The sequence below is a fragment of the Notolabrus celidotus genome, chromosome 7 (assembly GCF_009762535.1).
Source record: "Notolabrus celidotus isolate fNotCel1 chromosome 7, fNotCel1.pri, whole genome shotgun sequence".
NCBI classification, from domain to species: Eukaryota; Metazoa; Chordata; class Actinopteri; order Labriformes; family Labridae; genus Notolabrus; species Notolabrus celidotus.
In genome coordinates this window covers 26730254-26757935 of record NC_048278.1, presented here as the reverse complement: position 1 = coordinate 26757935, position 27682 = coordinate 26730254, and the positions used below count along the sequence as shown (strand labels likewise).

Genomic DNA, 27682 nt, shown 5'->3' with positions numbered 1-27682 from the left:
GTCTTGAGACAACTCACATCATATTGTGTGTAAAATGAACAATCTCTATGTGTTGAAAATGACAAAAAGCAGAAAAACTGTCATGTTGATTATGAACATTTATTGTCATACTAAATACATTACAGCCAAGATAAGCTAAAACATAACAGAGACATATATACAATAAAACAAAATAACAATAACAAACACGTCAGCCAATGTATCCAACAAGCTGCTGGAGCTGCTCAGATTTCTTCACCTCCTCAGGCAAAGACAGCAGGGTCTGTGAGGAGTAAACACACATTATGCTTCAACAGGAATACACAAACACAGCACGTACAGGAGATGAACAAGGTTACAAATGCAGAATGGAAAGTATCTCGCACCTCTCTGACTCTGTTGATCATGTTGTTTAACATCTGGAGCTCTTTCTCACTTTTCTGCTGGTTCGTCTGGTGGATGACTTGCTGTGACAAAAGAACAAAATCACGATTACAGCTTATCACATCACTCTTCATACGATGGCTCTCTATCTCTCATTTCTTATCAAGACAGCCTTATCATTACCGAAAACATTTAGAAACAACTTAATATGATGACAGTTAAAGCAGTAACTTCCACAGTATATGAAGCATAAGATCCTTACATGTCTTTTTGCTCTATCAAGCAGTTTCGCTCTGGCCTGCTCCACCTCCTGCAGACTCAACTTCAGTCTCTCCACCTACAGATAAAATCAAAGAGACGTGACAGAGTAAAATTAGCTTGGAATCCCAGGTGTTTTCTTATTAATAGCCTTCAAAGTATCAAAATAAATACACTGTATCTTGCGACTTTCACAAACTAAGTACAATAAGTTACCTCTTTCAGTAGCTGGATCTTCTCCTCCATGAAATGAGCGGGGTCAGGTGAGAGGCCACCAGCCTTTCTCAACTCTCCCCGAAGGAACTGAGACTCCACCTTCGACTGCTGGAGAGAACGGCGGAGCTCGACAACCTCCTTTCGCATTTCCTGCAAAAAATTGAGCAAAATAAAAGGACTGTTATATTTAGCCAAATGTGTTGGGTTTTTAAACTGTACATTAATGGATTTGGTTGTTTACATTATTCTCCATCTTGTGTTTATTTAGATAGTCCTGGGCCTCTTGTATTTCTGACATCAACTTCATCACGGTTTTCTCATCCTGTGTGAAAACAGTTTATAAAGACACGTGTCAGTGCTTTCTTCCCTCTCAGCCAGAATCCTCCTTTGAACTTTGGAAGTTTTTCCAACATTTATATAACAATAAGATGTGCAGCATTATGACCTGAGCTTTCTGCTGCATAGCCTGGCTGCCTTTCTCAACCTGGTTGTTCAGTCGGTTAAGTTGATGCTTCAACTCAAACACCTCGTCCTCGTGCATGCTGTTTGCAGCCTGCTGCTCCCCCTGCAGGACACAGCTGGAACAACATGTAAGTAAAATGTTAGACAAGAGCGACTACAAACATGGGCTACAATTTTACAGGACCTGCACAATATTCTAAATTTTACAATGATTAATTCTATAATATATATAAAATAATTAATTGGTCAAATTAGTAATTCCTGTTGCTTGATAAAGGCCCACAGGTACAGTATGCTGTCTGATTATGCTTTAGTTGGTTGTGGGGCCTCGCTAAGTGATCAAGAGCTAAAGAGAGTTACTGATTTAACTGTTCATTGAAAAGAGATTTCTTGTCTTTCATTTCTAAGGCATAAAAAGAGCCAAAAATGTAAATGTTCAGATTTATGAGCATGTTCCTCATATTTACTTTAATATTTTGGTTTTGGACAGACCATCTGACAAAGACATTCAATTTGGGAACATCAACAATGCTCTTTAAACTTGTATTGGTCCTTTCAAGTTTTCAATTTTATATCCTACCATAATAAGGGCAATTTAATATCAAATCCATAAAACTATTGAATCAGTAGCTGATAGCATATTTTAGCTCCAGCCTGAATAAGAAAGGGATGGGAATTCCATGAGAAATATTGGTCACTTAGATTCCATCCTACTGTAATCCTTTTTCAGCAGTACTTACACAGTTCTGTGCAGCTCCTCCAGCTGAGCATCTTTACGCTCTCGCAGCAGCTTCAGGTTGTTGACGAGTTCTGTGACAGTGCTGCTCAGGTCAGCAAACAGCTCTGCCTCGCTGCTCTGCTCGTCCGCCTCGGGTTCAACCTCGACTGCGTTTAAACTCTTTTTAGGTGTGATGGCTGCAATACGGGTGAAGGCGCTCGTCTCGCTGAACAAAGTTTCACACTGTGGCTCTGGCATGTCTGAAGAGGTGGCTGAAGAGACAATGAACTCAAACTTAAGAGTGTCGATTCCCAAAAATCATAGATGACGTTTAAACTTTCTCCAAATTAGAACCAAAATGAGCAATCTAAGTTTTTCACGTTAATGCACAATATCATTAAGTTTAGTTCATTTTAGAACCAACATTCAGAACAGTGGTGTTCGAGATGTCCTGATTATAACAGCTGAGGGCTTTTCTGTATCACCTCATACTTTTTAAATCAGGATCATTGTGAGCTATATTTGTAAAACTGACTCTTCATGCTCCTTCAACAGATGACATCTTTACTTCCATTTTTTAAAGTGAAGCCTCTGCCGCACAGGTGTGCTGAACATCATTTTAACAAACATTTGTCATTCAAATCAAACAGCTGCTACAGGTCAATCTGTACACATCAGTGTTCAGTGTTTGCATCTGTTAAACAAAATCATTTGATTGCACCAAATCAAACTAAATACATTGCAGTGCAAGTGTTTACGCTGAATTCAAGCCAGATTAGCCTGGGGATCATGAAGCATTTCAGACTGACCACAGGCATTACTCTGTCAGTCTGTGATTCACTGAGTGTGTGTTACTTTACAGCTACTTTGATCAACAAATAAAATGGATGACATTTATTTCTCATCTCCTATAACCATTTGTAGTAAACAAGCAACACTAAATGGCCTCATAGATAATACAATTCCAAAAAGTGTTACTTTGTATGTGAGCTTCAGTACCTGATCCAGGATGTGACTCTATGACATCCTCATCTTTTTCAGTGGTCAAAGCAACCATGATGCTGTCGATGAAGGAGCTAGAGGGGTGACGGCGCTCCGTGTTGTAAAGTGGCTGACATTTATTGTCCTTCATTGGTTCTGGTTTCTGAAAGGTAAGATACATCAGGCTGCAGGAAAAATGTGTCAAAGACCCCCTACTTACTGTTCATTTCACTATTACTTAAGTACTACATAGTTTAACCCCGATGTTTGACAACCGATGTATGAAGAACTGAAGTTTCTCTCTCACAACTAAACTTTCATTGTATAATTCTCAGTGCAGTTATTGACTTTCAGGCCGTGTCTGTGTATAGAATACATACACAGCATTGGTACATATTAAAGTAAAACAAATGTGGTGAAAGCTTGGTTGTTATTAAGCGTTTGTTTGTGTTCGTAAGTTTCTATGAGTCACCTGTTCAGTGAGAGCTGCATGCAGGTCACTGGTCACTCCTCGCAGTGTGTGATGTAATAAAGTTATTTCAGTGATGGCCTGTGCCAGCCTCTCTCCCAGCTCCAGCTGGGTTGTCTTGGTGTGGGACCTTGTGTTTTCCAGCTCCTCCTGCAAGTTTCTGTTCTCAAGCCTGCAGCACAAAAAAAGGTTATTCATTTAGTATACAATTAACTATAAACTATTTGGGAGCAGTTTTACTGAAGCTGAAACAAAGCTACATGACTTTCTAACCCTCAAATAAACCTATAGCATGATCAGTTGTTTCATAAGAACTGCAGAGACATGACATATTTACATATTTACATACACAATTGGTGTTATTATGTTGGAGTGATTATGTTGAACTGAGATGGGGTTTCAACCCTACAGATGCAACCAGCTAATTCTAATCAAAATCTCTCACTACGAAAATCAATGAACTACTGAGTGGCTGATTCTGGTTTATTTTTCTCTCCTCTTCCTTTCTCTTTTCCACTCTGCTCTATTATTTCTCCACTTGTTTATACTGTTTGACAATTGATTGTATTGATTGTATTGTCTTGTCCATTTTTTCTCTTGAGGTGTGAATGAGTGTGATTGAATGAGTTGTTTAAGTTGGGTAGTTGTTTATTGTTGTGCATCTAAAATGTCCTTTTTCTGTACCCCCCTCATAAACGGAAAAATTCAATAAAAATATTTGAGAAAAAAAAAATCTCTCACTAAAGACAAACATAAGAGACACATTTAGCAGGTTTCTTTTTCAGTCATAAATACAATAAATAGTATCCCAACTTGTTCAAACTTACTGAAGTTGACCGAGATCTCCTTTGAGGTCCTCACACTGGATGTTCCTCTCCCTGAGCCCCTGCAGGTTGGCTCTCAGCATACGCTCACTCTCAGCCGTCTGCTCTCTCGCCAGCTCATTCTCCATCTGTAAGAACTGACACATGGACACAGACATAAATGCTTTTAGCAAGAAATCTACTAACTACAACAGACTGAGTGAATGCATTTTAAATGTGTGGTAGGAACAAAGCATTTTACTCCTTACAAATACTTGTTTCAGTCTATCCTGACACGCTTTAAGAGAAGATTTTAATCATAAAAATCTTCCAAGTGAAGAATCTAAAAGAGTTTTACTTTTCAATCTGTCAAACACAAAGAGAAGAGTCACAGCATGAGAGCTATTGACAGGCGTGAAACATCAATCACTGTGTTACGATGGCAGCTGTCAAAGGATGTGATGGTGTATATAACAAAGCAAACCTCGTTCTCCTCACGGACACCACTGAGTTGTGTGCAAACATCCTGGAGCTGCTGGATCTGCATGTTCTGGGACTGTGAGAGGGCCTGCAGCTGACTGAGCTGATCCTCGCTTTGAGCCAAAGCCTGACTCAACTCACACACACGCTGCTCCGACTCAGCCAGCGACACCTCCAACCTGGAACCAGGCAGAAACACAGACGGTGGCATTTGTTGCTGCAGTATGTTATGCAACATTTGTAGAAGTGTTGCAGGGAGTTTGTGCTGCTCTCTCAAAGCCTTAACAACTGTTAGAGATTATGAGTATCACAAAGGTGGTTGTCATCTTTCTCTACTAACCCACGCTTAAGCTCTGTGTGCTTACAGAAAAAAGGGCGTTTGATGCATCATTTGACAATTTGTCCTCACAAAAAGGAATGATCGTGGGCTGCCTACTTACATAAGACTCATAAAATAATAAGTAACAGGGAATAAAAGAGGGTACTCTTTAAAATACAACACAGCTGCTGCAATTCAGACAAGCCAGGATGCTGTTATGGTGTTAAATCAAAAATAAATAAATTGATTGTGCTGCTGGAGAATGAAAAAAAGAGCTATTAAGACAAATTCAAGCTGAAACTCTGAGCATCAACCCGCCCCAACTAGGTTAGGAGTGCAGCGTATGTTGCAATGGTGAGCAGGTAGTTCAGGTGACCCAGCTTCGTCACACTGATAACTCCGGGTTTGGACTCAACAGACCAAGCCGACACATCAACTGGCTTTGTAGAACAACACCCCTCTAGTGTGACAAACTTCTAAAAGGACAGTTATTTCCTCATGTCCATGCTGAGGGCATATTTGAGCTGCAGATGGACAAACAAGTTCCTAACTTACTGAAATAAGTGTATGACAACAGAAAGAAGTCAACACAGGACTTTACTGAAAAAATTAATAAAACAAAGGTAAATAAAAAGTTTGTGACATAAATTTTATCTCTGGGAATGACCCATTCTTCTCAAAATGAAATACTAAAACGGGCGCCAGCTTGGCCTGGCAGTTGAATCGAGTGCCCAATATACAGAGGCTGTAGTCTTCTAAGTTGGCAGCCCAAGTTTAATTCCAACCTACAGCCCTTTGCCACATCAATCAACACTCTCTTTCCCAGTTTCCTCCTCTATCCAGTGTCCTATCCTCTCAATAAAAGGCATACAAACCTGAAATAAATATAGAAAAAGAATGTAACACTAAACCACCAACCCGTTTTTTACTGAAGTAAACCCCTTACAGAGAGATAAAATAAGTGTCATCACTTACTCATTGGCTCGCTCCTTAGATAGCTGTATGTCCTTCCATGACTGCTGCAACCTGAAACAACATCAGTTTTTAGCGTTATTTCTTTTATATTCAAGATCATTGCGCCATTGGCTAATCAGTGTGGTGGTGGAGTTGTACTTTGTTGTCTCGGCAGCCAGGGCCTGCTCCAGGAAGGTATAGGAGGCCAAACTAGATGAAACAGTGGCAGACAGCTCTGTCACTTTCCTATCCAGCTGACCCCTCTCTTCGTCTCTTTCTGCAAGCTTCTGGCGCAGAACACCCATTTCTGAATTTAATGCAAAGGAAGACATTAGCAATTTGTTGGTAAGGTAGAAATAAATAGATGTAAGGAAGATAAATAGTTAACCAAAGCAAAGTACACATATAAACAGTATACCAGTCTTTACCTGAGGTCAGGATTGTCACCTGCAGATTTAAATCACTGATCTCTTCTCTGGCACTGTGGAGATTTAAGTTAGCTTGGTTCCATTCTTCTGCGATCTGTTGAGCAAAAGACAGGATAAACAATCTTTATGATTTGCAGACATCGCCAAACTTGTAGCCAAAAGTAGTGAAACTGTGAAAAATAGATAAACCAATTAAATTCTAGACAACAGACCTGCTCTCTTTCTTCAACAGCTTGGTCTCTCTCAGAGATATACTCATCCCGCTCTCTCAGAGCAGCAGTTGCCTTCTCATTCAGCTTCAGAAGAAGGGGAGCAGCTTTCTGCAGGAGGCCTCTGACTGTGCAGAGCTGTGAGAAGTGCAGGGCAAAGAGAGCCATTACTATATGCATTATTACATTACATTAGTGTGGAATAACAACAGAGAGATTTGCTGCTCATTTTGTGGCATCATACTGTGAGATGGTATCGTTACATGTCTACAGGGTTTATCTGAGAAATGTTGTACATACTTCATTCATCAAACTGCATTGTTCCTCTTTTGTTGTTGATAAAACATCAGAAGCAGAATCCAGTATTTCAGTGTAAGCTCTGTTTAATGCAACCTGTGTAAGCAAAGATAAAGGAAACGATTAAATCAACGAATTCTGATGGTTTTCTGAAGAGATTATTAAAGATAGCTGTTTTGATTTCTGCCTGTTCTCTGTACCTGTTCAGGGAAAGTCTGGTTCAGGGCAGCTAAGAGTTCTTGATGAGATCCCACGGTGTTCTCCAGATCTGAGATCGCTGTGGCACAGTGAGTCCTCAGCTCTTCGATCGCACTGAAGGCCTGTGAAAAGATAACGGGACACAAACTTAACATTACTGGAGTGAAAGGTCTTCAAAAAGGGATCAGTGGAAAAAGCAATGTAAAAGTTAACCTTGGAAGGTAATGTCAATATTCAACATTGTAGTTTCTGTACTTTTAAATCCACTGAAGGTAGAAACAATCAGCCCTGCTTCATAAAACATTAAACAGTAAAAGGCCTGTCACTTTTTTATGAAGGGCCATCTCTTAACTTATATGTTTTGGTGCCTCTGGGCTTAAATCTCTGCAAATATGGCGACATCTGGTGGTTCATAAAACTTTGAGCATACTTCCATTCCAGGATGGAGCACCATCACAACTTGCTGATACTTGTAGTTCCAGCTTTATATGAGTGCAATTGAAGTCCTGGAACCCAGTGTCTTATGAAATAAAACTAGCTTTTTCCAGGTGTTTTGCTTTCAATTAACATATTTTTGACAAATATGACACAGTAAATTAATTTTGTGTTGTCCAAACAGCCTTAATACAGAATATTTTATATAAATGAACCTATATTATTTAGTTTAAGTGATTTTGAAGATTCATGCTTCTAAACTTTGGGGTAATATTGTTACACTTCACTAACAATGAGCCAATATACAGTTCATTCGTCGAAAGCTTCCAAACTGTGTGACACTGAGCAGACTTTTGTAGCCTCAGACACCACAACATTTTCCGTTGGTACCATCTCTGTCACATTTTATCAAAGCAGTATTCTGCACAGGAGTAAAACAACTTTTGGAACATATGTGTCTTTAATCAATCCCTGATTTTAATCCAACATCAACAGTTACGGACATATTGTTTTATCTTTCCATCAACAAAAGTATGACAAAGTTAAGCCCATACCACACAAAACATTGTGCGTTTCAACCTGCAGTTATGTCACTTAAGCAAATATTGGATTAGTTGAAAAAAATTGAGCAAATCTTGCAATAAATCTAACATTTAAGAGACTTGTTACTGTGCTTACCGCCTCTTTGGCTGAAAAGGCTTCCTCCATCTGTGTCTTCATATCATCTCTTTGATGAAAAGCCTCTTTGACCTTCTGCATCATTGCAGTCTGTGTTGTCTTTGCTTTTTCAAATATAGTTGTCATCTGACCATACTGAAAAAGGGAAGAACACTTTAACTGACTGAATACTACGTGAAAGCATGCAATTTATGGTGAATGGTTAAGTATCAGTGGCATGTGTACGTACATGAGAAACAAGGCTTTGATGGTGCCCTCTGACAACATCCTCTACTTGCTTCATGTTGGTGAGAGCAGCATCTGTGTCATAACTTAAGGAAGTCTGTTGGGACAAATACACACCGTTACCTGTTTCATGAAACAACATTAGGTGTGCCAATTCTTTTTTTTTCTTCTTGCCTACTCAGGATGATGTGAATAACTTTAAATACACATTATTTTATTTGTTATTTACAGGTTATCAAATTGTCCACATAGAATCTGTGTTGTGTGATTTTTGTCTTACCATGGTGACCTTTGTGTCCTTCATATACTGGATGAGGCTCAGCAGGGAACTTTCGTCCCGCTCCAACTCATCAATCCTGCTCAGAGCCTCCAAATATAGCTCTCGGTGCATTGTGGTCTATGTATAAAACATGAATTCCTTCCTTAGTAATGGAAAAAAATCCACAGCTTGCTGAACTAAATGATAATGAATTCGAAGTAAGACTCTAAATGTGGCCTTACCTGACTGAGTTCAGTGTGGTCTGTTTGCACTAGTTTCTCCCGGAGGTCTGAAGGTGCAGGGCCTACAGATGGCTGTGTCCTGGCTGCAGCCAACTGCTGCACCAGAGCCTCCACCATGATCATACTAGACCTTAACCTCTGCTCCAGCTCTTGTTTGGGGAGACTCTCCAGACTTCCTGGAGGCACACTGCAATATAGTGTAAGATGATTAGCCATGTTTTAATCACAAAACAGACATTCTGCTAAATAATTCATCCAGATACAACACTTACTTCCACAGGAGAGGGTCAGTCAGAGTGCAAGAATCAACCACAGAGAACTCCCTCTTTCTTTCAAATTTGCCAGATGTATTGACGCTGTGGTCTATCTGTTTCATGGGGGTTGTTCCCACACAGACACTGTGGGATTCTGCAGGAGTTACTGTTGCTGACAAGACTGTGGGGGCAGCAGGAGGACATATGGGAGCCGAGACAGCAGCAGGACCCATCTTTCCTGATGCTAAGAAGAGAAACTCTGCCATCTGCCGGAGCTGCTGTTGGAGGGGACCCTCTGGAATCAAAGGTGTATCCAGGGTTGGTTTCTCTACTTCAGGTTGAGGCACTGCAAAAGGCTTCACTTCAAAATCTTCAGCTAGCTCAGTGAGTTGGACTGGCAGGGCCTTGCAACCCAGTGCTGTAGAGTTAAACAGAGGTCGGGGCATGGGGCTCCCCAGGTGCTCGGCCCACAAACCGGCGGGGTCAAGGTTAACTGGAGCCACAAAGCTCTTTTCGCCATCGAGAGCAAAATCATCAAACGAAAATCTGTCCACTTCAGGTTTCTTATGGGCCTTTACTAGAAGCAGAGAGGCTCTCCTCACAATAGGACTGAGTATTCCAAAAGGCAAAGCTGATGCAACAGAGGGACACTCTGACAGCACTTTCAAAAGCTCAGAGAGGTTTTCTGAAGGTTTGTCAGCAGAGTCACACAGAACAGGGGCGTTGGATGAACCAAGGGCGCTGTCTTTTGCCTCACTGGTTCCATGAGATCCACTGCTCAAAGGCAAGTCAGAGGCATGCACTCCTGCAGGTACAGGAGTCTCTGTCAAAGCTGCAGGATGGCTGTTGTCAGAAGAATCACTTTTATGAAGCATTGAAAGCAATGCACTGTCCTCGGGGTGTAATGAGTCATTTTTTGATGTTTGACAGTTAAAAGATAAATTATCCAATGCCTTTAAAGATGTGTTGGTAAGTGTAGAGCTATTTTTAGTTTGTGGTTCAGCATCTACCATATCTTCATCATTTTCCACGAAGCTGTTAGGTTGTTCATTGTTATCTGGAATTTGATTCAGTGCAACACAGTTTGGCACACATTTGTCATCTGGTGGTGGGGAAATCACAGCCTGATCTTCACACAGAGAGGACGTCATGAGAGACAATCGGGTGACATTGGATTGCTCAGCCTTCATTCTAACAGTAGCAGAAGAGCCAGGTGTACTGGTGTCTTGTCGACTTACCACCAAGCTAATCTGTTTAACCTCATTCACAGCATCAAGACTGACTGGTTCCTGTGTAATGGAGAGGTCATTGCTTTGGGTAGAAAGGGATTTTTTTATATTAAAGTATGGATGGTCCAAATGATCATTATCCTCTTGCACATCCTGGTCACTAGGTAATATGCTTGGATCATTACCATAACAGTATGACTCACTGCAGGTTGCAGTTTGGTCCGCTGGTAGAGGAACGGTCTGCTCTGCAAGTTTGCTGCCCTCTAAAATTTCAACTTCACCTCCAGTACAGTTAAATGATTTGAGGGTTACATCACTCAATCCATGAGCAGGTTTTGCAGAATCACTTGCTGCTTTTTCATCGCTGTAGTAGAGATGATCAGCATGCTCTGCTTCAAATAGCTGGCCACAGTCAGATAGATTTGTTTGATTTACAGTGATGTCTACAAAAGGCTCTCCAATCTGCTCTTGCGGCAAAGGGATGGTCTCATCTTCTAGTCTGGTAACGTCAGCAACTTCAACCTCACCACCCTCACAAACATAAGATTTCCAGGTCATGTTTGTTTGTGAATCTTCTGTAGCGTGTTTATCATCAAAACCTCCTGAGTCTGAAATGTCAGAAAAGTGTGCCAGGTCGATTTCAGCTAAGGAAGCATCTTTCATCTCCGGTTTGTAATAGGGATGCTCTAAGTGGTCACTGCATGAGTGAACATTAATGCTGCCAAAGAGGAAAGTATCTTCTGTTTCACAAGGATTTTTCACAGCCTGATCTTCAGGCAGAATAATACTTGCTTCTGTACACACGGAAGAGCCTTCGATCTCAACCTCCCCACCAGGACAGATGAAGGATTTAAATGTTAAATTTCCAACTCCACAAGCTGTGTGACTTGTTATCATATCACTTGGCAAATCATTGGTATGTATCACTTTGGATGATGGTGGAGATAGCAAGTTGGGCTCTGGGTCACAGAGAGGAGAATCACCCTGTTGATTAGAATACATGTTTAAGAAAAGGGCTCTAGTCCACTGGAGAGAATAGAATATTCCTCAATAATATGTACTACCCACCTTCACTGTTTTCACTACATCAGTACTGAGCAGTGACTTTGATCTGAACCTTGATGATGGAGTTGACAGGTGCAGCATTTCATTCTCTAGGCTTTTCAGAGGAGTACGCTCTCCACATTTGCTCAAAGGCTAGCAACAGCAAAAAAGGGGAAAAAACACTAGCTAGTTAATTCACATTTCAACAACATGCATGCACACTGTGTGTAGAATGGAGCATAAATGTCTTACCAAGCCTTCCCCACTGGAATTTGACTTCCTGGAAGACATTACTCCGAAGGGCTGGGAAATGACTTATGTTACTGAAAAAAGGACAAAGGTTCGAGGACACAAAGGTTCAGCAAGCTTTACAAAGGCATATTGATAACTCGTTGGTTAAAAAGCTATTGCTATTAGCCAGTGGTGGACAGTAACAAAGTAAATTTACTTGAGTACTGTACTTAAGTAATTTTGTTGAGTATCTGTACTTGAGTGTTATTTTTGGGGGGAACTTATGACTTTTACTTCACTACATTCAGAAGACAATTAATTAACACTACATTTCTATCAATGCTCTAGTTACTCACTACTTTTGCTTTGAAGTCAGCTCATGAATTCCCTTCTCTTTTCTGAAATCTGATCCCTAAGACAGTAAAATGTGTTTGTGTGGTTCTGTTTGTCTCAGTGGTTTAGTCATACCTGTATATAGTGTCTCCACTGTTGAACGTCGAGCAAACACAGAGCAAATTTCACTCAGATCAGGCAGTTCATTTAGAGGTGGTAATGATGGCTATAATTCTCCACCTGAGCACCCATGACCATATCTTCAGCCTGTGTTAGAGGTTTTTGAAATGAAGAATGATATGTATCGTCTGAAATGTTCTCCCTGTTTCCCACTCTGCCCAAACATACAAACATTCACAGTCCAACCTGAGAAAGTGTGTTGAGCTACGTAACATTTATTTCATTCCAGATGAACATTTCAAACTAAGTTGTCTGTGCTTGGAGTAACTGATGTTTTTATTCCATGGTATAGTTTTTAGAGATTTCATGTAATGGTTTCTAAATAAACATAATGTAACTGAATGTACTTTTATGTATTCTTGACTGCATTTATGTATTGTGGAAGATACAACGTTTTGAGATTATTTTAAAGTACTTTGAATACTTCAGCATTTTCAAAAGCATGTACTCCAGTACTTTAACTCAAGTAATAATCTGACAGAGCAACTTTCACTTGTATTGGAGTAATATCTGACCTGGAGTATCTATACTTTGACTTAAGTAATGAAGCTGTGTAATTTGTCCACCACTATAACTAAGTATCCAGTACTGACAGTTGACTGGAAGTAACATAGTTTTGTAACGCATTCCCAGGGGCTTCTAACCCCACATTCCTCGTAAGTGTTCAGCAACACTTACTTATCAAACAATATGTTGCTAAGAATAACACAGAAGGGTGTATGCTTGCAAACTGAAGCATAGGGCAGGGTGAACATTATCGACATCGTTTGCTAACTCAACGTTGAATTCACATAAGTTACACAAAAGTCACGGAGGTAGCTAACGAACATATAGACTAATCAAACAGCCCTAGAAATGATGTTAATTCATATTACCTTTCAATTTATGACATCAATCTTCAGAAAACTGCTGCAAAAGAGATGAGAATATAATAAACAAACGGAGAGTTGAGCTGACACCAACCGCGTTTCATTCAAAACAGAAATGTCAGCGCTGTGATTGGTCCGTTTCTCTTCTTCGGTGTTTTTGAGAAACGCTGACGCTATCGTGTTCTTTCCCACTGCTGCCCCCTACTGGGCGTTAAAGGAACTATTCGGGGTAGTTCTGTTCTTAAAATCTGCTACATGCTGATTTGGGTCAGAGGAATAATTTTGAGTTAGAAGTGTCTGACTGCTGTTTTACCTTCCCTAAGGAACTTAGGTAGATGACGGTGACCAGCAACAGGAGGACGGTTAAGGAGTGGGACCATTATAAAGACTTTGGGGCTGAGGGGTTTTATTTTTAAGATAAGATAAGATATACTTTATTGGTCCCCCATTGGGGGAAATTATTTTGTTACAGCAGCTTACAACGCGGGACAGGGGAATACAGCAATGTACTAACATAGTTAAAAAATATAATAACAATAATAATAACAATGACAAGGTAAAATAGAATAGAATAGAATAAAATAAAAAATAATAAAATAAAAAATAATAAAATAAAATAAAATACAATATGACAACTATTACAGAAGTATACACACTATGTACACTTTCTGTTAAATAGATAGTGAGGTATGTTATTGCACGGATAAATTGCACCAGTTTATTTAAACAAACATACACAGTATGAAGAAACAGTGCGATTCAGATTCAATAGTTATTTGTGAATGTGCTAAGTCACATAGTAACTGCCATGTAGTGGAATGAAAGATGAGAGAGAGATGTTAATACATTTTTATTGTGAACTTTTAAGACACTGACCTTTTTGTAACTCTGCTCAAACTTGATTTTAAAGAACCTGTATGAAATTTTTAAGGAGTCCTAGGTTCATTGTAACCTATGGTGGCTTGCCGAATTTTAAAAGTTTTAACCTTGCCACAGACCAATTTCAAAATCATCATGCATGCTGTGTTGCCTTTACGGTTTCCAGAGTCCGTAATGAGACCTAGAGGATTAAAGTCAGGATGATTTTAAAGGCCCATGGCTGATAAGAAGAATATAAGGCTATTTGCGGTAATGAAGTGGTGGGGAACAATTGATTTTTTTCATCAAGATCCCTGGGGGTGTCCCCTGATGTCTACAGGCACTTCTACATAGACATTACACTCATGGCATTAAGCAAAAATATATACAAATTTTAATTATTTTCAAATGCAAAATAAATATACCATAAACGCCCAATGTGACATATATGTCACATATCAGATCTTGAACATTAAAAGGTAGTATTTAAAAAAAAAAACATCAGAAATGTCATCTATTTGGTCAACTTGGTCTGTGGTATATTTCCTATAATTTTCCTTTGAGGGAAATAGGTCTGGGTCTTTATGGGTTAAAATAATAAAATAACTTTGTTCCAAATTTGTCACAGTCACCTAACTCTCTACCTAAAACTTTTTAATGTTTAACCTGCAAAGTCACAGCCTTAATTTACTTTTCTTTCTTTAAAATTGTCTTAACAGGTCATTATGGCTGCTTTAACAGGTTTTGTTACACATCCAAACCTACTTGTCAATATTTATAAGGACGCGTCTTTCCAACAGATATATTTCAAAAGATGACACCTAACATATCCGTTACCATTGCTCTTAATTATGTCAAACATGACACAGATGCTCAAAGAGGAATTTACTACTAATTTCTTATGTTTTAATAAATTTGCTACTGGACCTTAATGGAAAATAACATTAAAATGACATAATTTCTGAACTTTCATAGCATGCAAGAAAAGATAAAATGACAAAGCAATCCTGTCTGAAATATTTTATTTAATTCCAATCATGTAGTTTCCAGTGTGACTGATTTTAAGGAAGTCTAAATGATCAAGCCTGCAACCAAATTGTGCACTTGTCAAATACTTCAAAACATAGAAAGGAAGCACATTTAATAGATTCTGATTACATTTGTCTGCATACAGAAAAACAATTTCTCACACTGAGGCATTGTGTTGCTCAACAGGTCGGACCTGCAGCACCTCAGCAAAGCCTCGTCCAAACCAGCAGGTGATGTCAGCTGTGTCAAGGGTAAAGAAAAAGAGTCTGTCTCTGCAGCGTGTCCTCCTGTAGACTGAGCGAGGGTCGGCTGATAGCACCCCTCTGATGGCAGCAGCAGCTTCTTCTGGACCGTGCAGAAATTTGAACTGTGGTCGGTCCCTGTCAGAGGGTCCTGTGTGACATAAAAGTTGTTTTTCAACATCAGTAGTCTGTTATGCCACCTCTTTTATTTTGTATTTATCCCTTGTACAACGGCACCCTCTTGTGGGGGAAAATAATACATTATTTTCTCTTTTATGTCATTTTAATGTTCAATCTCTCTTAGCTTACCTGACAAGTGAGCTGGAAGAAATTCTGCCAACTCCCTCTCCGCATTTGGGGTGAATCTCACATCCAGACTCCCAACAGGAGGCTCTCTGATCCAGCTGGCGATGGTGCTGTAAGCCTCCTCTCCATAGCAAGGATGGTCTAAAGTCACCTCTGTTGGTTTTGTTTTTGGAGACTCTAGAATTTGATCGTCTCTCTCACAATTCAGCTGGCAAGTTTGGCCCTGAGTCACAAAAGTCCTGACCTCCTCCAGCACACTGTGGAGGTCTTTGGGAAGGGAGAACTGAGGTTCAACACTTGTTGAATGTTGACCTGGACTACAGGTTTCAAGTTTTTCTATTTCATTTTCATCATCATCATCATCATCATCAAACGTTTTTTCACTTTTAAAGCCTGATGGAGGATCTGTTTCTGGGCCTTTGTTGAAGTTTATTTTGACTGCCGTCTCAGTTAGTGACACAGCATTTGAATGTACTTTGTTTGTGTTTGAATCATGAGGCTCTGAATCCATGCCCGTCCTGGTTTGAGGAGAGTCATAGTCTGGGATGTAGGGTTTGATGTCCAGAACTGGAGTGCCAGCAATCATGTCAATGTCTGACAGATGTATTGTATCACCTAGAGAATAAAAGAGGCATTTCTTTCAAAAAAGCTGAGACCATGACTTGTTATGCGAAAGATTTTGATTTTTTAGTGCATGAAGTTTAATGGAAAAGGAAGAAATGTATCTCTATCCGTTACTGTAGTCTCATATTTATAGTTTCAATGTTTACACTCTGCTTTTTTTGTACATGGTCATCACAATAAAGAAGTAGCACACATGTAGACATTTGGTCATTGACACTCACCCACAATTTTATCCAGTTTAGCTAGCGTGAGACCTAAAGCATTCGGACGGTGTGGGCTTCGTGTTGAGTACACACCAACTCTCTGCCCATTGAGGCGAGGAGGCTTCACTTTGGCTTTGTAACTCAGGTGCCCGTTTTTGTGAAAGAGGAAGATGATCCTGTGGAGACCAAATGAAAACACAGACATGCTTATAAGAATGTTTCAAAATAAAGTTGGCAAGCACTGCTTTAGAGCCATTAGACAGAACAAGTGTGTAAAATGAGCAGAACATCTTAAATCCACAAATGCTTCATAGACATTAAACTTATAGCATATGCTACTTTTGTCAGAGGACAAAGGAAAAGAGATACTAAAACGTATTGGAAAATAATTTAACAACATATATCTGTGAAGCCCTGAATATCAGCACAAGGGTTGAAAAGCTGCAGATGCTCAGGTTAGATGAGTGGAAGGGCAACAGTTTCATAAAAATGAATTCTGAGCTTTAACACATTAACACCCATTGAGCACTTTGAACCCATAGCACTTTAATAAGCAAATAGTCATACATCATCCCACCTGAGTCAACACAACAGACAGCATCTACAAACTCTTCAAACATATGGCAACAGTAACTAAAAACCAATGACTTAGCCTCAAAATTAGAACCAAACATGCAAATCACAAAATGTTTGTGACCTACCAGACATGAGAGTATTGCTCCAGGCCCACCAGAGCATGCTCAGGGTTGTTGAAGACACTCTGCTGGATCTGCAGTTCAGCCCTTGATGGTCCACAAATGGTGGGCTGTCTCGGGGTCCCATTCTTCACAGAGAAACAGGAACTTATGTAACCAATTGGGACTGTCTGAATGTTTCCTGAAAGTTTCAAAATGTAAGCAAAGCAAAATTAATGTATGACAATGCTTGACTCAATATTTTTCTCACCACTTTCTATTTCCAGTGACTAACATGTAAGTGTAATACGATACATATTTGCCCGTTTTTCTGATAAGGTAGTTCACAAATACATATTTTTTTAAAATACAAAACATATGAAGATCTTATTGACTAATACTTATCTATGATTAGGTAAAGACTAAACAATATGTCACAGAAGTAAACCAGATTAGGTCATTCATTTGGTAGCCTTCAGTCTTTCTGGCAAAATAAGGTTAATCAAAGACAAGTTTTCAATACAAGATTTTTAATCATCACCGAGTAGTTTTTACTGTATTGTGAGTAATTTTATTTCTGGAGAGCATCCAAATTATTCTTCAGTCCCAATTTTTACAACATCTATTTTACTATGTTCAGGGTTCCCACTCTTTTCCAGAGATCATTTTCCATGAAATTTTCAGTGATGATCAAGCTGGTATGACAGTCTAAAATGAGTTCCTAATTTAGTTCCTAAATATTCTAATATGTTCCTCTCAGTGGAAGTCTACATTGAAAGACGTGCAGTCTATGGCTATCCATGAAATCATCTCTTACATGCTTTAAAATGATGGCAAATGAATTATAAAACAATGCAACCACGGATGTACAGCACTTTATTAGTGCAACCAAGTAATAATGATGGCCAACTCTCATCTCAGCTTTCTCTTTTCTCAAAAAATATTAAATTAGCTAAGTAAAAAACAAAAGAGCCAGCAAAGGACTCTGGAAGCTGCCTTACTGAAATAAATAAATATTAATAATCAGAGGCGCAGTGCATAAATTGACCTAAATAGAACTGAATGACAAAATGGCCACAAATGTTGAATGGGGATGTGTTTTTTTTTAACCTTGTCAGGTCGCCCGCATTCATGTTGGAATAATTTTCCAGGACAATCTGTGATTTTCCACGTCATTTGACTTTGACCAGGTGTTTTCCAGTACTGGAAAACTGGTCAACTGTTTTCCAGGTTTTCTAGGATGCATGGAAACCCTGTATGTATACTGTCTAACTATACTATTGAATCAGTTACACCCTATGTTGAATGATACATGAGTATAAACTACAACAGCATCTCATGTGGATTAAGAGCAACAACTTTAGAAGTTTAGTATTTTTTCCTGAGGGTGATCTGCTGATTTTTGATGGTATAAGCAGCTCTACTAACAATTACCTTGCTCTAAAGAAGCCTGTGGTGATGATAATAAAGGGGGCGTTTGTGGCGATGGTATCTTCTCTTTGCCGGGTTCAGAAAGTCCAACCTTTGTCACAACTGACTGAATGGATGTCATGTGTTTGCGATTAGCTCTGATGGCACTTTCCAACATCTGCCTGTGAAGCAAGGAAAGATCAGCAAATACAGTATAAACAGATTAAATGCAATAGACATGTTATGAATGGCATATCGCAAAGAAATAAACAAACATGCAGTTGATTACAGAATAAAGCAGCGTTCAATATGTATTAAACGTGTAAACCAAGGGCAAATATCTCGTCATACCTCAGGTTCCTGATTTCTTTCCTCATCACAGAAACCTGCTGATTCACCTTGTTGACATCCTCGCCGCAGCTTTCACAGAGAGGACTCATTCTAGAGAAATAAGAGAAGAGCTGTTCGCTTTCTGTTGAACAGCAGGAACCTGCACACCTACAGGGCATGTGTGTGCGTCTACTAATGCGGAAGTACAGCAAGTACTTCCTTCCTGTTGGGAGTTCACGCATTAATATCACAGTCTATGGATAACACCTGAGGAGCGGGGAATTCTGTGGATTCATCCTATTTCAAGTTTTTGTTTTCTGTAACATACAGATGCGTTTCCACCGAGTGCTAAATATATTGAAAAAGGGTTCAATAGAAAGCGCATGACGAAGTCACAGAGAAAATGACGCTAGTAATAGTTGTGCACCAGCAGAGTGCAGCAAAGAGTAACCGTGCAGTCGTCTCTGTAGGTGTAAAACAAGCTTTATGTAAACAAGTGTGGTCTATGGCAGGGGTTCCCAAAGTGTGGGTCGGGACCTCGCGAAAAACAAATGGGGGGTCGAGAGATGTCTTTCAGAATGTTTTTTTTTTAAGTAATCTAAAATTGTCTGATTTACCCATTATTGTAAAAAATATATTGACCAAAGAGTAGTTCAATTTGAAATACATTTGAAAATAGTAGTTTTCTGCTTGTTTATGTGTCCAGATGACTCCTAGGGTTAAGGCTGATTTATACTTAGACGTAGTGTTAGCCTCCTAGCCAACAGATATGTGTTCCCGACCGGGAGTCACGTCAGTCATGTCCTTATTTGGGCAAAAACTCGGAATTTTAATATCTTCTGAACCGTCACGTTAGAAAGAAATTCACCCCCGTACAGTGTGTGCCATTAGAGAGATTAGCTTCGTAGGGCCAAGCCGTTTTTTGAACCAAGCTGTAAACATGTTTATTAATGCTGCAAAGATCGTCTTTTTCCCATTCATGTCTATGTGGTTTCCGGTGTTTCTGCAGCCAGCCTCAAGCGGATTCTCGATGTATTGCAGTTAATAACACTTCCGCATGGGCTTCCTCGTTTGAGACCGGAGGTTGCCACTTGGGGCTGACACGGACATGAGCTCCACATACTTCTGCGTCGATGTGTCCGTGTTACGCAGAAATTCTCCCCTGAAACGCTTGAGGGCAGTGCGGTCTCTCTGATAGCCAGTCACCTGCTTCCGGCCTCACTATGGTCTCTGATTACTTTTCCACAGCAATTCAGAGCGTGTTCTGTAAATACACAGCCGATGAGCGGGATCCCGGAAGTCCTGTAAATGCAGGAAACACAATGCCACCGAGCGGACCAATCACAGGGCTTGCGGTCCGTGTCGATTCTACGGGTAGTTACATTTTGGAGGAGGTGCATGTCAGCTAAGTGCATAGGCCTCTGCGTAGGTACGGGAGCTATGCGGACCCCCGGCGTAGGCTCGGCTGTCAATTTGACGCAGAAGTATAAATCAGCCTTTGGGGTTAGCTAACAGTTAAAGCATCAGTAGCAACAAGTGGATTCATAACAGCACATGAAACACAGCCATGTGTGCATGCAGGTAGGAATATTTTCTGCAGACCAGCTACATTAAGCACAAAGTAACATTTAATCACCTCGAGGGACAGTGGGGGTCTTTTAGGGGGTTGCGGGCTGGAAAGTTTGGGACTCCCTGGTCTATGGTAGAAACATACAACAATCGGTGAAAGGTAGAAACTTTAACTCAGTTACTTTTGCATGATTTTAATTTTAATTTGCTACGAAAAAAGGAAAAACATTTTACGTTCCTTTACTGCTCAGCAGAAAGATGCCCAGGTAATAAATACAGAAATAATCATTATCATAATCTAAGAATAATAACATTCACTAGTTTGGCCATAGCGTTGTTAACGCATTTACAGATATAAGGGTAGGCCTACAATTAGCCATAAATATGCTAACGGAGTCCATCCTTATCATTCCTGCAAATATTAATTACATTTCCAAAAGAGACAATCCAAAATATATCCATCAAGTCAAAGGGGATATGTTATATTCAGTTGTAGCTCATATATAAGATAAGATAAGATAGTCCTTTACTCGTCCCACAACGGGGAAATTCAAGTGTCACAGTAGCAAAGTAGACAGTGCAAAAAAATCAAAGCAAACAAGAGCCTATAAAATATCAATGATTAAAAAGTTATTAACAATTAAAATTAATGAGTTAAAAAATAAGCATATCTTACAACATATATATATTATTGGTTATAGAGTCTGACCACTGCAGGAACAAAAGACCAGCGATATCTCTCCGTGAGACACCGTGGGTGAAGATGTCTGTCACATTGACCATTAACATAGTCAAGATTACAAATAAAAGACTCTTTGATAGATAGAATGTGATTGTTCGCTGGGTATTTTATTTGGTGTTAAACAAATTTTACAAATTCAATCAAATAAATCCACAATTACAAAAACATCATTAACAGTAAATTAGGCCATTTATTCTTTAAATAAAAGCAGTAAAATTTGCTGTTAAGTAACTGCAATATACAAAATAAAATTCATGAGCTTCAGCTTGAAGCACAACCAGAATAAATAGGCACACAGGTTTGTTGTGAATTCATACATTCATCAAATAGGCAAAGTGTTTGCTTGACCTGTATGTTTTCTTTAACCAATAGGCTGCACGTTAACATATAAAAATCTGATTCAAACTCTGACTGAAAAAGATGCAGCTCGGCTTTGACTGACGCATTATTTATTTCTTCAAAAGAATTAAAGTGAATTTCCAGGGAGATACTCTGGTGGAAGAGGCTGCGAGGACAAGGTTGGAACAGAGAACATTTTACTTTGTTCAGGTTCAGTGAATGAAGGCGTCCCACTCAGATCTAAAAAAAAAAAAGACAGAGAGAGTTTATATTAATCCAAATGCAAACCCTTAAACCAGAATCCTTCAATCCCTCATCTTTTATTTAATCTAAATGTCCTTGCCAATACCTTTTTCATTATTTTCCTGTGATAGAGTGATGCCTTCCTCTTCATCTGGGCCCAAGTCCTCAATGATGACCTGGTTAAGGGCCTCCTTGCCTTGTGTGCCCGTGTAGAGGGTCTCCACCTGGTCAGGGGCTGACTGAGGGTCAGGAGCTGCAGTAGGAACAGGGATTTCTGAAGGGGCTGAGCCTAGCTCTTGGACTGGATCTGGGTCTGGGGTGGGGACTGGAACAGCAACTGGAGCTGAAGCCGACCCTGAAGCCATTTCTTGGACAGGGACGGGAGCTGTATCTAGAACTTTGGTGGTGGAGGGAGCAGGACGTGAGAGTGAAATGAGAGCTTGAGTTGGATCAACTAGGGCTGGAGAGGTCAGAGTTGGAGTAAAGACAGGGTTTTGGAAGGATCCAAACAGGGTCAGAGGACCTGGGGCAGCAAGGACAGAGGTTGGCTGTGATTCCAGGGAGCCTGATGCTTGTTCTGGTATGACCTCGGCAGGTACAGGCAGTACTGCGGGAGCTTCCTGAGGCACTGCTGTCTCTTCCTGAGCGAAAGATATCTCTAGTGGCTTGTTCTTCCTGGGCCTCCCTCTCCTTTTATCACCACTGTTTTCAGCTCTTGGTCTTTTTCTCGGACTCTCCACCCTTAAAGAGTACAACAATTGTAATCAACAGCACTGGACATTGATACTGCTCTTTGTGATATTCTGGCAAAGCTAATGTACAAAGTCCTTGACCTTTATCTGGGTCGTCAATAGAAACACCAGAGCATGCAACCTTTGCTTTCCTATTGCTCCACATTCAATATAAAACAGAGGAGTGATAAGAAACTGATAAAGTATTGAGATTGAGCATACAGTCGAACAGTCTTCTGCTATGCAAGTTTGGTCAAAACAAATCCAACAAATCCAACAAAACATTCTTTACTTTTGTTAACATATCCGTTTTCTCACAGTTGCCATAAAACCTCTTTGTACATGCATATAAGCAGTTCAACTGTTAGAGCTTGTCTACACTTCAAACTTTAAGTATAACTCTAAATCAATATAGCTATAAATATAGGTCACTGCACTGAAATTGGCCGCGCTTCATTATAACTTTACCCAAAAACCCACTGGTTAGTCTCCTTTGCTTCTGCTTCAGCCTTCCTCTTCCTGAGAAGATTCCTGTCCCGCAACCGTCGACGGATCCCCCCTATAAACAGAGAGCCATGCAGAGAAATAGTTTTTACAGAGGCAAGCTTAAAGACAGACAAAGTGGTGTTTCTATACATGACTGGAAAAAATGAGAATCTATTAGCACATAACTATACATTTTATGGGCATTATTTCCTTCTTTCTACATACGTTGACAGAAATATTTCCACTCATAAGTTCAAAACACAATTACACAGAAAGAATAAGTTTGTTTCTTTTTTGAAGCTACGCTGCCCAGATGATTGAAATATTTGTGTCTAACAAAACCTAAAAACACAGCACAGTGTGCAAATGAATAACTGAATCACTCTACTTTCTAGAATGGAAAAGCTGAAGCAGTTTAAAAAGAAGATAAAAATATTAAAAGTTAACCTTGGTCCTCATCAGGATTTTTACATTCCAGCTCTTGGTTCTCTTGTTGTGACGTCTCCTCCATTCTGAGTCCTGCTTTGAATGAATTCAAGTCATTGACGGCGGGAAAGCAGAGAAGAGACAGAATAAATTGTGACTGTTTTCAATTCCCACCCCCTGAGAGAATTATCTGGTTAACCATTACCATAGTGCTGGTAGAGTTCTTGCAGCTCTGGTCTTATCATATTTGTAAAGCTGGAGGAGTTGGCACAGCTCTGAGCAGGATCGAAAAAAAAGGAGGCAAGTTTGTGTGTGGGCAGTGTACGGTAGGGACGAATGTATGTGGTAAAAGAGAAGAAAATTGAAAGCAATTGTTTGTTTTGCATGCATGTCAATGTGCAAGCCAGCAGCTGCAAGTTGTGCAAAAGTGTTGCTGTTACTTAGCAATGGCAAAAGTATACTGAATTTAGATAATTATTCAATGTCTTAGTTGAGTGTTATTCTTGGGAGGCAAAAGACTTATCAAGAGTTAATGAAACTATTATAATTCAACATACAAAAGCCAAAGCTATACATGTTTAAATAAAAATATCAGAGCTCAATAAATACAAGAGAAGATGACATATTTTGATCCTCAAACAGAAAAAGGTTGACAAGAGTTTATAAGAGACATTAATTAAATTACTTTTAAGAATGAAAGTCACAACAAGTGCAGCACAAGAGCAATTTCAGACAATGTAAAAAAGCAAAAATCACATTAATGAGTTGTTTTGAATACCAGTGTGTGTGCACCGGACGCATGTAGAATGTATAGAATTATTAAGAAATGATCCTGACTGTATGTCTATATTTATATGGTAATATGACTGAACTAAAGTATTATACGACTAAATAAAACAGTATAACATGAGAACATGATAAGGTATACCTTGATATACTAGTGAGTATGGATTATAGGATAAAAAGTGATAGTTCAAATATCATAATGTAGTGAAATACATAGTAAAACCATCTAAAACATCAGACATTTATATGATATACTATAAGCACTGTATATAGTGGTATAGTACAGCACACTATTTAGGGCTAGATATACTAAAAACATTCTTTTTTTCATACGACATCACACTTCTTCCTGCTAAAATACTGTATTGTGAAGTCATTTGGGTGGACTGTTATATTGAAAAGCCATTAGATGAAGTAAGAACTCCTGTCCTTCAAATAGAAGTGGGTATACCCATCTTATCTCACACATGGAAAGCTGCTCAGTTGGGGTGTGTTCTCAATCTCCTCGCAGCACATTGAGCCCTGATGTGTGTGTTTGAGCCACTCAGAGAAAAGAAGCAGTCCAGCAGAGTAAATAACACTCAACTGCCAATTGCCTCCAGTGCTGAAGGGGAAATGTTGAGGGTCTCTTCTTGGTTAAATTCTCGTACATCTGCATTGAAGGAGCTTGTTGCTGTTTAAGCAGACACACACACACACGCACACACCCGGAATCAGAATCAGAATCAGAATCAGCTTTATTCGCCAAGTATGCTTGAACACACAAGGAATTTGACTTTGGTAAACTGTGCTCTCTTTGTACAAGGCATAAGAATAGGAATAAGAATAAGAACTACAATAAAAAATAAAATAAAAATATAATAACAATAACCTTAGCTATACACACACACAAACACACACACACACACACACACACACACACACACACACACACACACACACACACACACACACACACAAACACACAAACACACAAACACACATACACTATGCATACCAGAGACTGTACAGCACATCTTAAAAACTATCTGGTTCATTGTTGACACTCTTCAAGCATGAATTAATGGGTGCAAAGTTACTGCAGGAGATCATTATTTTCTTGTTAGAAATTATATCTTGCAAGACCATACAATACAATGCCATGAATTAAGGCTGTGTTTTCTGTGGACACACTATTATATTCAAGTAAGAATGACTGACACAAAATCACACAGCCTGACTATCTTGAATGTTTAAGAATGATCTCTACCAACTCCAGCATCAACGTTGCCTTCCAGCTAGTTAAAAAGCCATTTAGACACAATAATGGACTGCTGCTGAGTATGGAAATCTTTCCAAATGACAGATTATTATCAGCATTTCTGTTCTACTAACAAAAGCAGAGAAAATTGTCACTCACACGTGCTTTTTGTTACACAATGGAACTCAGTTTTAAGAATTCAAAGTATATATTACAGTGCCATCTTCTGGTGTACACTTTTCACTACCAAACACTGATTTAAAACTGCTAAGCTGCATATTCTTTCTATGTATCATTGAATGAAGCCAAAAATAGAAGGTTTGATTTATGTATTTGTGTATAATCTGTGTTTTGATATGTTGTGTTGATTCTATCGCAATTTGTGTCAAATATTTGCCATTCAACTAATCCTTAAAATGAATCAATATTTTTGGTCTGAAAAATCTGATCATGGTGGCTGAATTATATTCAGACTTGTAAAAAAAAACAAACATATCAAACAGACTTCTACTATAGAGCTCTTGTGTCTCAGGAAGTGAAGTGGGGGTGGGGAAAGAGGGGGGGTCGCCTACTCCATATGCATCTACAATGATCTCTTTACCGCAAACCAAATAAACCAACCCTTCCTTTCTTGCACTGTGCCCCAGAAGAGGTTAAAAGAGATTGGTGTTTATGAACCACAAGTACAACAAAATTGTATCCACAATGTAGTTTATTGATCAAATTGCCACAAGGGCTATCCATGGTGTTGAAAGGGCAACAGTTAAAGCAAACAAAGAAGGGATTCTTGCTTTAGTGCTCAACAGGTTTGAGTAATCATCAAAACAGTGTTTCTTTGTGATGCTATTTGCTTTACTTTTACACTTCATATGAGGCAATGACAATACAACGTGGAGCATATTTTCAAGCTATGAACTTTACACAGATGAACAGATACACATTTCCCCCGCATGACCTACTTTATTGATTAAAGAATGGGACCCCGAGACAGCCCACCATTTGTGGTCCATCAAGGGCTGAACTGCAGATCCAGCAGTGTCTTCAACAACCCTGAGCATGCTCTGGTGGGTCTGGAGCAATACTCTCATGTCTAGTAGGTCACACACATTTTGTGATTTGTGTGTTTGGTTCCAATTGTGAGACTAAGTTGTTTGTTTTTAGTTACTGTTGCCATATGTTTGAAAGAAGAGTCTGTAGATGCTGTCTGTTGTGTTGACTCAGGTGGGATGATGTATGAATATCTGCTTATTAAAGTGCTATGGGTTCAAAGTGCTCAATGGGTGTTAATGTGTTAAAGCTCAGAATTCATTTTATGAAACTGTTGCCCTTCCACTCGTCTAACCTGAGCATCTGCAGCTTTTCAACCCTTGTGCTGATATTCAGGGCTTCACAGATATATGTTGTTAAATTATTTTCTAATATGTTTTAGTATCTCTTTTCCTTTGTCCTCTGACAAAAGTAGCACATGCTACAAGTTTAATGTCTATCAAGCATTTGTGGATTTAAGATGTTCTGCTCATTTTCCACACTTGTTCTGTCTAATACAGGCATGTCCAAAGTACAGCCCGGGGGCCAATTTTGGCCCAAGGTCCATTTATTTATGGCCCCAAGCTTCCATCTTAAATTGTGTTATTTATAGCAAAGAAATTAATTACCTTCTGAATCATCTGTACATTTGCAGTTTCTTTCAAGCGCACAAACAAAACTAAAGTCAATCCAGAAACGTCTCAAAAAGCGTCATATGAACTACTTGTCTAAAGCCAAAGCACTGGGAATTCTGCAAGATGGCAATAAAGAAGAAACTCAAGAACTCTTAAAGCTGACAGGTTTTCAAATGAATGTTTTTATCATGATGTGAAAATGTTCTTGAAGAAGATTAAAAGTTCAGAAGACACAAGACAAGATCAAAATTACAAAATTATGCAGAAAAGGGAAATATTTGGTGCAAAAAAATTGTTCAGAACTCAGGAAAATATATTTGGTTCTTAAAATGTCATCTGCTGGTTAGAAAAGTCTTAAAATCAACATGAAAAAGAACTGTGATGAAATCCAGATTGTAATCCTGCCATAGGAAAATAATGAGACAATATTTTTCCCACATTGCCCGACCCTAATGAAAAACATTTTCCTCCAGAAGAAGATAACGTTTGCTCATGTTTACATGGCTTGTGGAGAACTGACGACTTCCTAGTTACTGTTTTATTGAGGAAATTTTTAAAATAATTGTTATTAAATAGATATTTCATACATAACTTTTATGATTCCTAAGTCACAGTATGGGAGCCACTGGCCCTGAGGTATTCTTACAAC

At 39.2% G+C, this 27682-nt stretch overlaps 3 protein-coding genes across 6 annotated transcripts; all 3 read right to left on the bottom strand.

The window, feature by feature from the left end:
• Positions 1-89: 89 nt before the first annotated feature.
• Positions 90-13269, bottom strand: spag5 (sperm associated antigen 5). 2 transcript variants are annotated; one of them, XM_034687845.1, is made up of 26 exons: positions 13141-13267; positions 12221-12352; positions 11774-11844; positions 11546-11674; positions 9267-11461; positions 8995-9181; positions 8774-8890; positions 8498-8590; positions 8269-8403; positions 7158-7277; positions 6961-7053; positions 6664-6798; positions 6452-6545; positions 6183-6330; positions 6045-6095; positions 4755-4929; positions 4295-4428; positions 3471-3639; positions 3017-3161; positions 2040-2289; positions 1283-1415; positions 1079-1159; positions 838-987; positions 626-700; positions 366-446; positions 90-262 (listed from the first exon to the last, which is right to left on the bottom strand). In XM_034687845.1, exons 3-26 carry the CDS (start codon positions 11810-11812, stop codon positions 191-193), a joined length of 5001 nt encoding a protein of 1666 aa, XP_034543736.1. In that variant the 5' UTR covers positions 11813-11844; positions 12221-12352; positions 13141-13267; the 3' UTR covers positions 90-190. The 2 variants fall into 2 exon arrangements, with proteins under 2 accessions (XP_034543736.1, XP_034543735.1); XM_034687844.1 differs by lacking the exon at positions 12221-12352 and having other exon boundaries at positions 13141-13269.
• A 1728-nt stretch (positions 13270-14997) lies between these two features.
• Positions 14998-19026, bottom strand: trmo (tRNA methyltransferase O). Its single transcript, XM_034688774.1, has 6 exons — positions 18832-19026; positions 18505-18662; positions 17098-17272; positions 16415-16572; positions 15573-16184; positions 14998-15414 (listed from the first exon to the last, which is right to left on the bottom strand). Exons 1-6 carry the CDS (start codon positions 18987-18989, stop codon positions 15179-15181), a joined length of 1497 nt encoding a protein of 498 aa, XP_034544665.1. The 5' UTR covers positions 18990-19026; the 3' UTR covers positions 14998-15178.
• Positions 19027-21207: 2181 nt separating this feature from the next.
• hemgn (hemogen) lies at positions 21208-23615 on the bottom strand. Of its 3 annotated transcripts, none has more exons than XM_034688371.1 (5): positions 23552-23615; positions 23368-23439; positions 22903-22993; positions 21810-22444; positions 21208-21700 (listed from the first exon to the last, which is right to left on the bottom strand). In XM_034688371.1, the coding sequence occupies exons 1-5, from the start codon at positions 23589-23591 to the stop codon at positions 21588-21590; spliced, it is 951 nt and encodes a 316-aa protein (XP_034544262.1). In that variant the 5' UTR covers positions 23592-23615; the 3' UTR covers positions 21208-21587. The 3 variants fall into 3 exon arrangements, with proteins under 3 accessions (XP_034544262.1, XP_034544263.1, XP_034544265.1); XM_034688372.1 differs by having other exon boundaries at positions 22915-22993; XM_034688374.1 differs by having other exon boundaries at positions 22915-22993; positions 23368-23557.
• Between the last annotated feature and the right edge of the window lie 4067 nt (positions 23616-27682).

Coding starts and splice junctions, on each gene's coding strand:
- spag5 (XM_034687844.1), bottom strand. CDS start 11,812: ATGTCTTCCAGGAAGTCAAATTCCAGTGGGGAAGGCTTG. Junction 11,675..11,773: donor ATTCCAGTGGGGAAGGCTTG/GTAAGACATTTA, acceptor TGCTGTTGCTAG/CCTTTGAGCAAATGTGGAGA. Junction 7,278..8,268: donor CCTTTTCAGCCAAAGAGGCG/GTAAGCACAGTA, acceptor ATCTTTTCACAG/GCCTTCAGTGCGATCGAAGA.
- trmo (XM_034688774.1), bottom strand. CDS start 18,989: ATGCCCTGTAGGTGTGCAGGTTCCTGCTGTTCAACAGAAAGCGAACAG. Junction 18,663..18,831: donor AAAGAAATCAGGAACCTGAG/GTATGACGAGAT, acceptor CTTGCTTCACAG/GCAGATGTTGGAAAGTGCCA. Junction 15,415..15,572: donor TCTTCCAGCTCACTTGTCAG/GTAAGCTAAGAG, acceptor TATGTCACACAG/GACCCTCTGACAGGGACCGA.
- hemgn (XM_034688371.1), bottom strand. CDS start 23,591: ATGATAAGACCAGAGCTGCAAGAACTCTACCAGCACTATG. Junction 22,445..22,902: donor ACTAACCAGTGGGTTTTTGG/GTAAAGTTATAA, acceptor GTACTCTTTAAG/GGTGGAGAGTCCGAGAAAAA. Junction 21,701..21,809: donor ACAGGAAAATAATGAAAAAG/GTATTGGCAAGG, acceptor TTTTTTTTTTAG/ATCTGAGTGGGACGCCTTCA.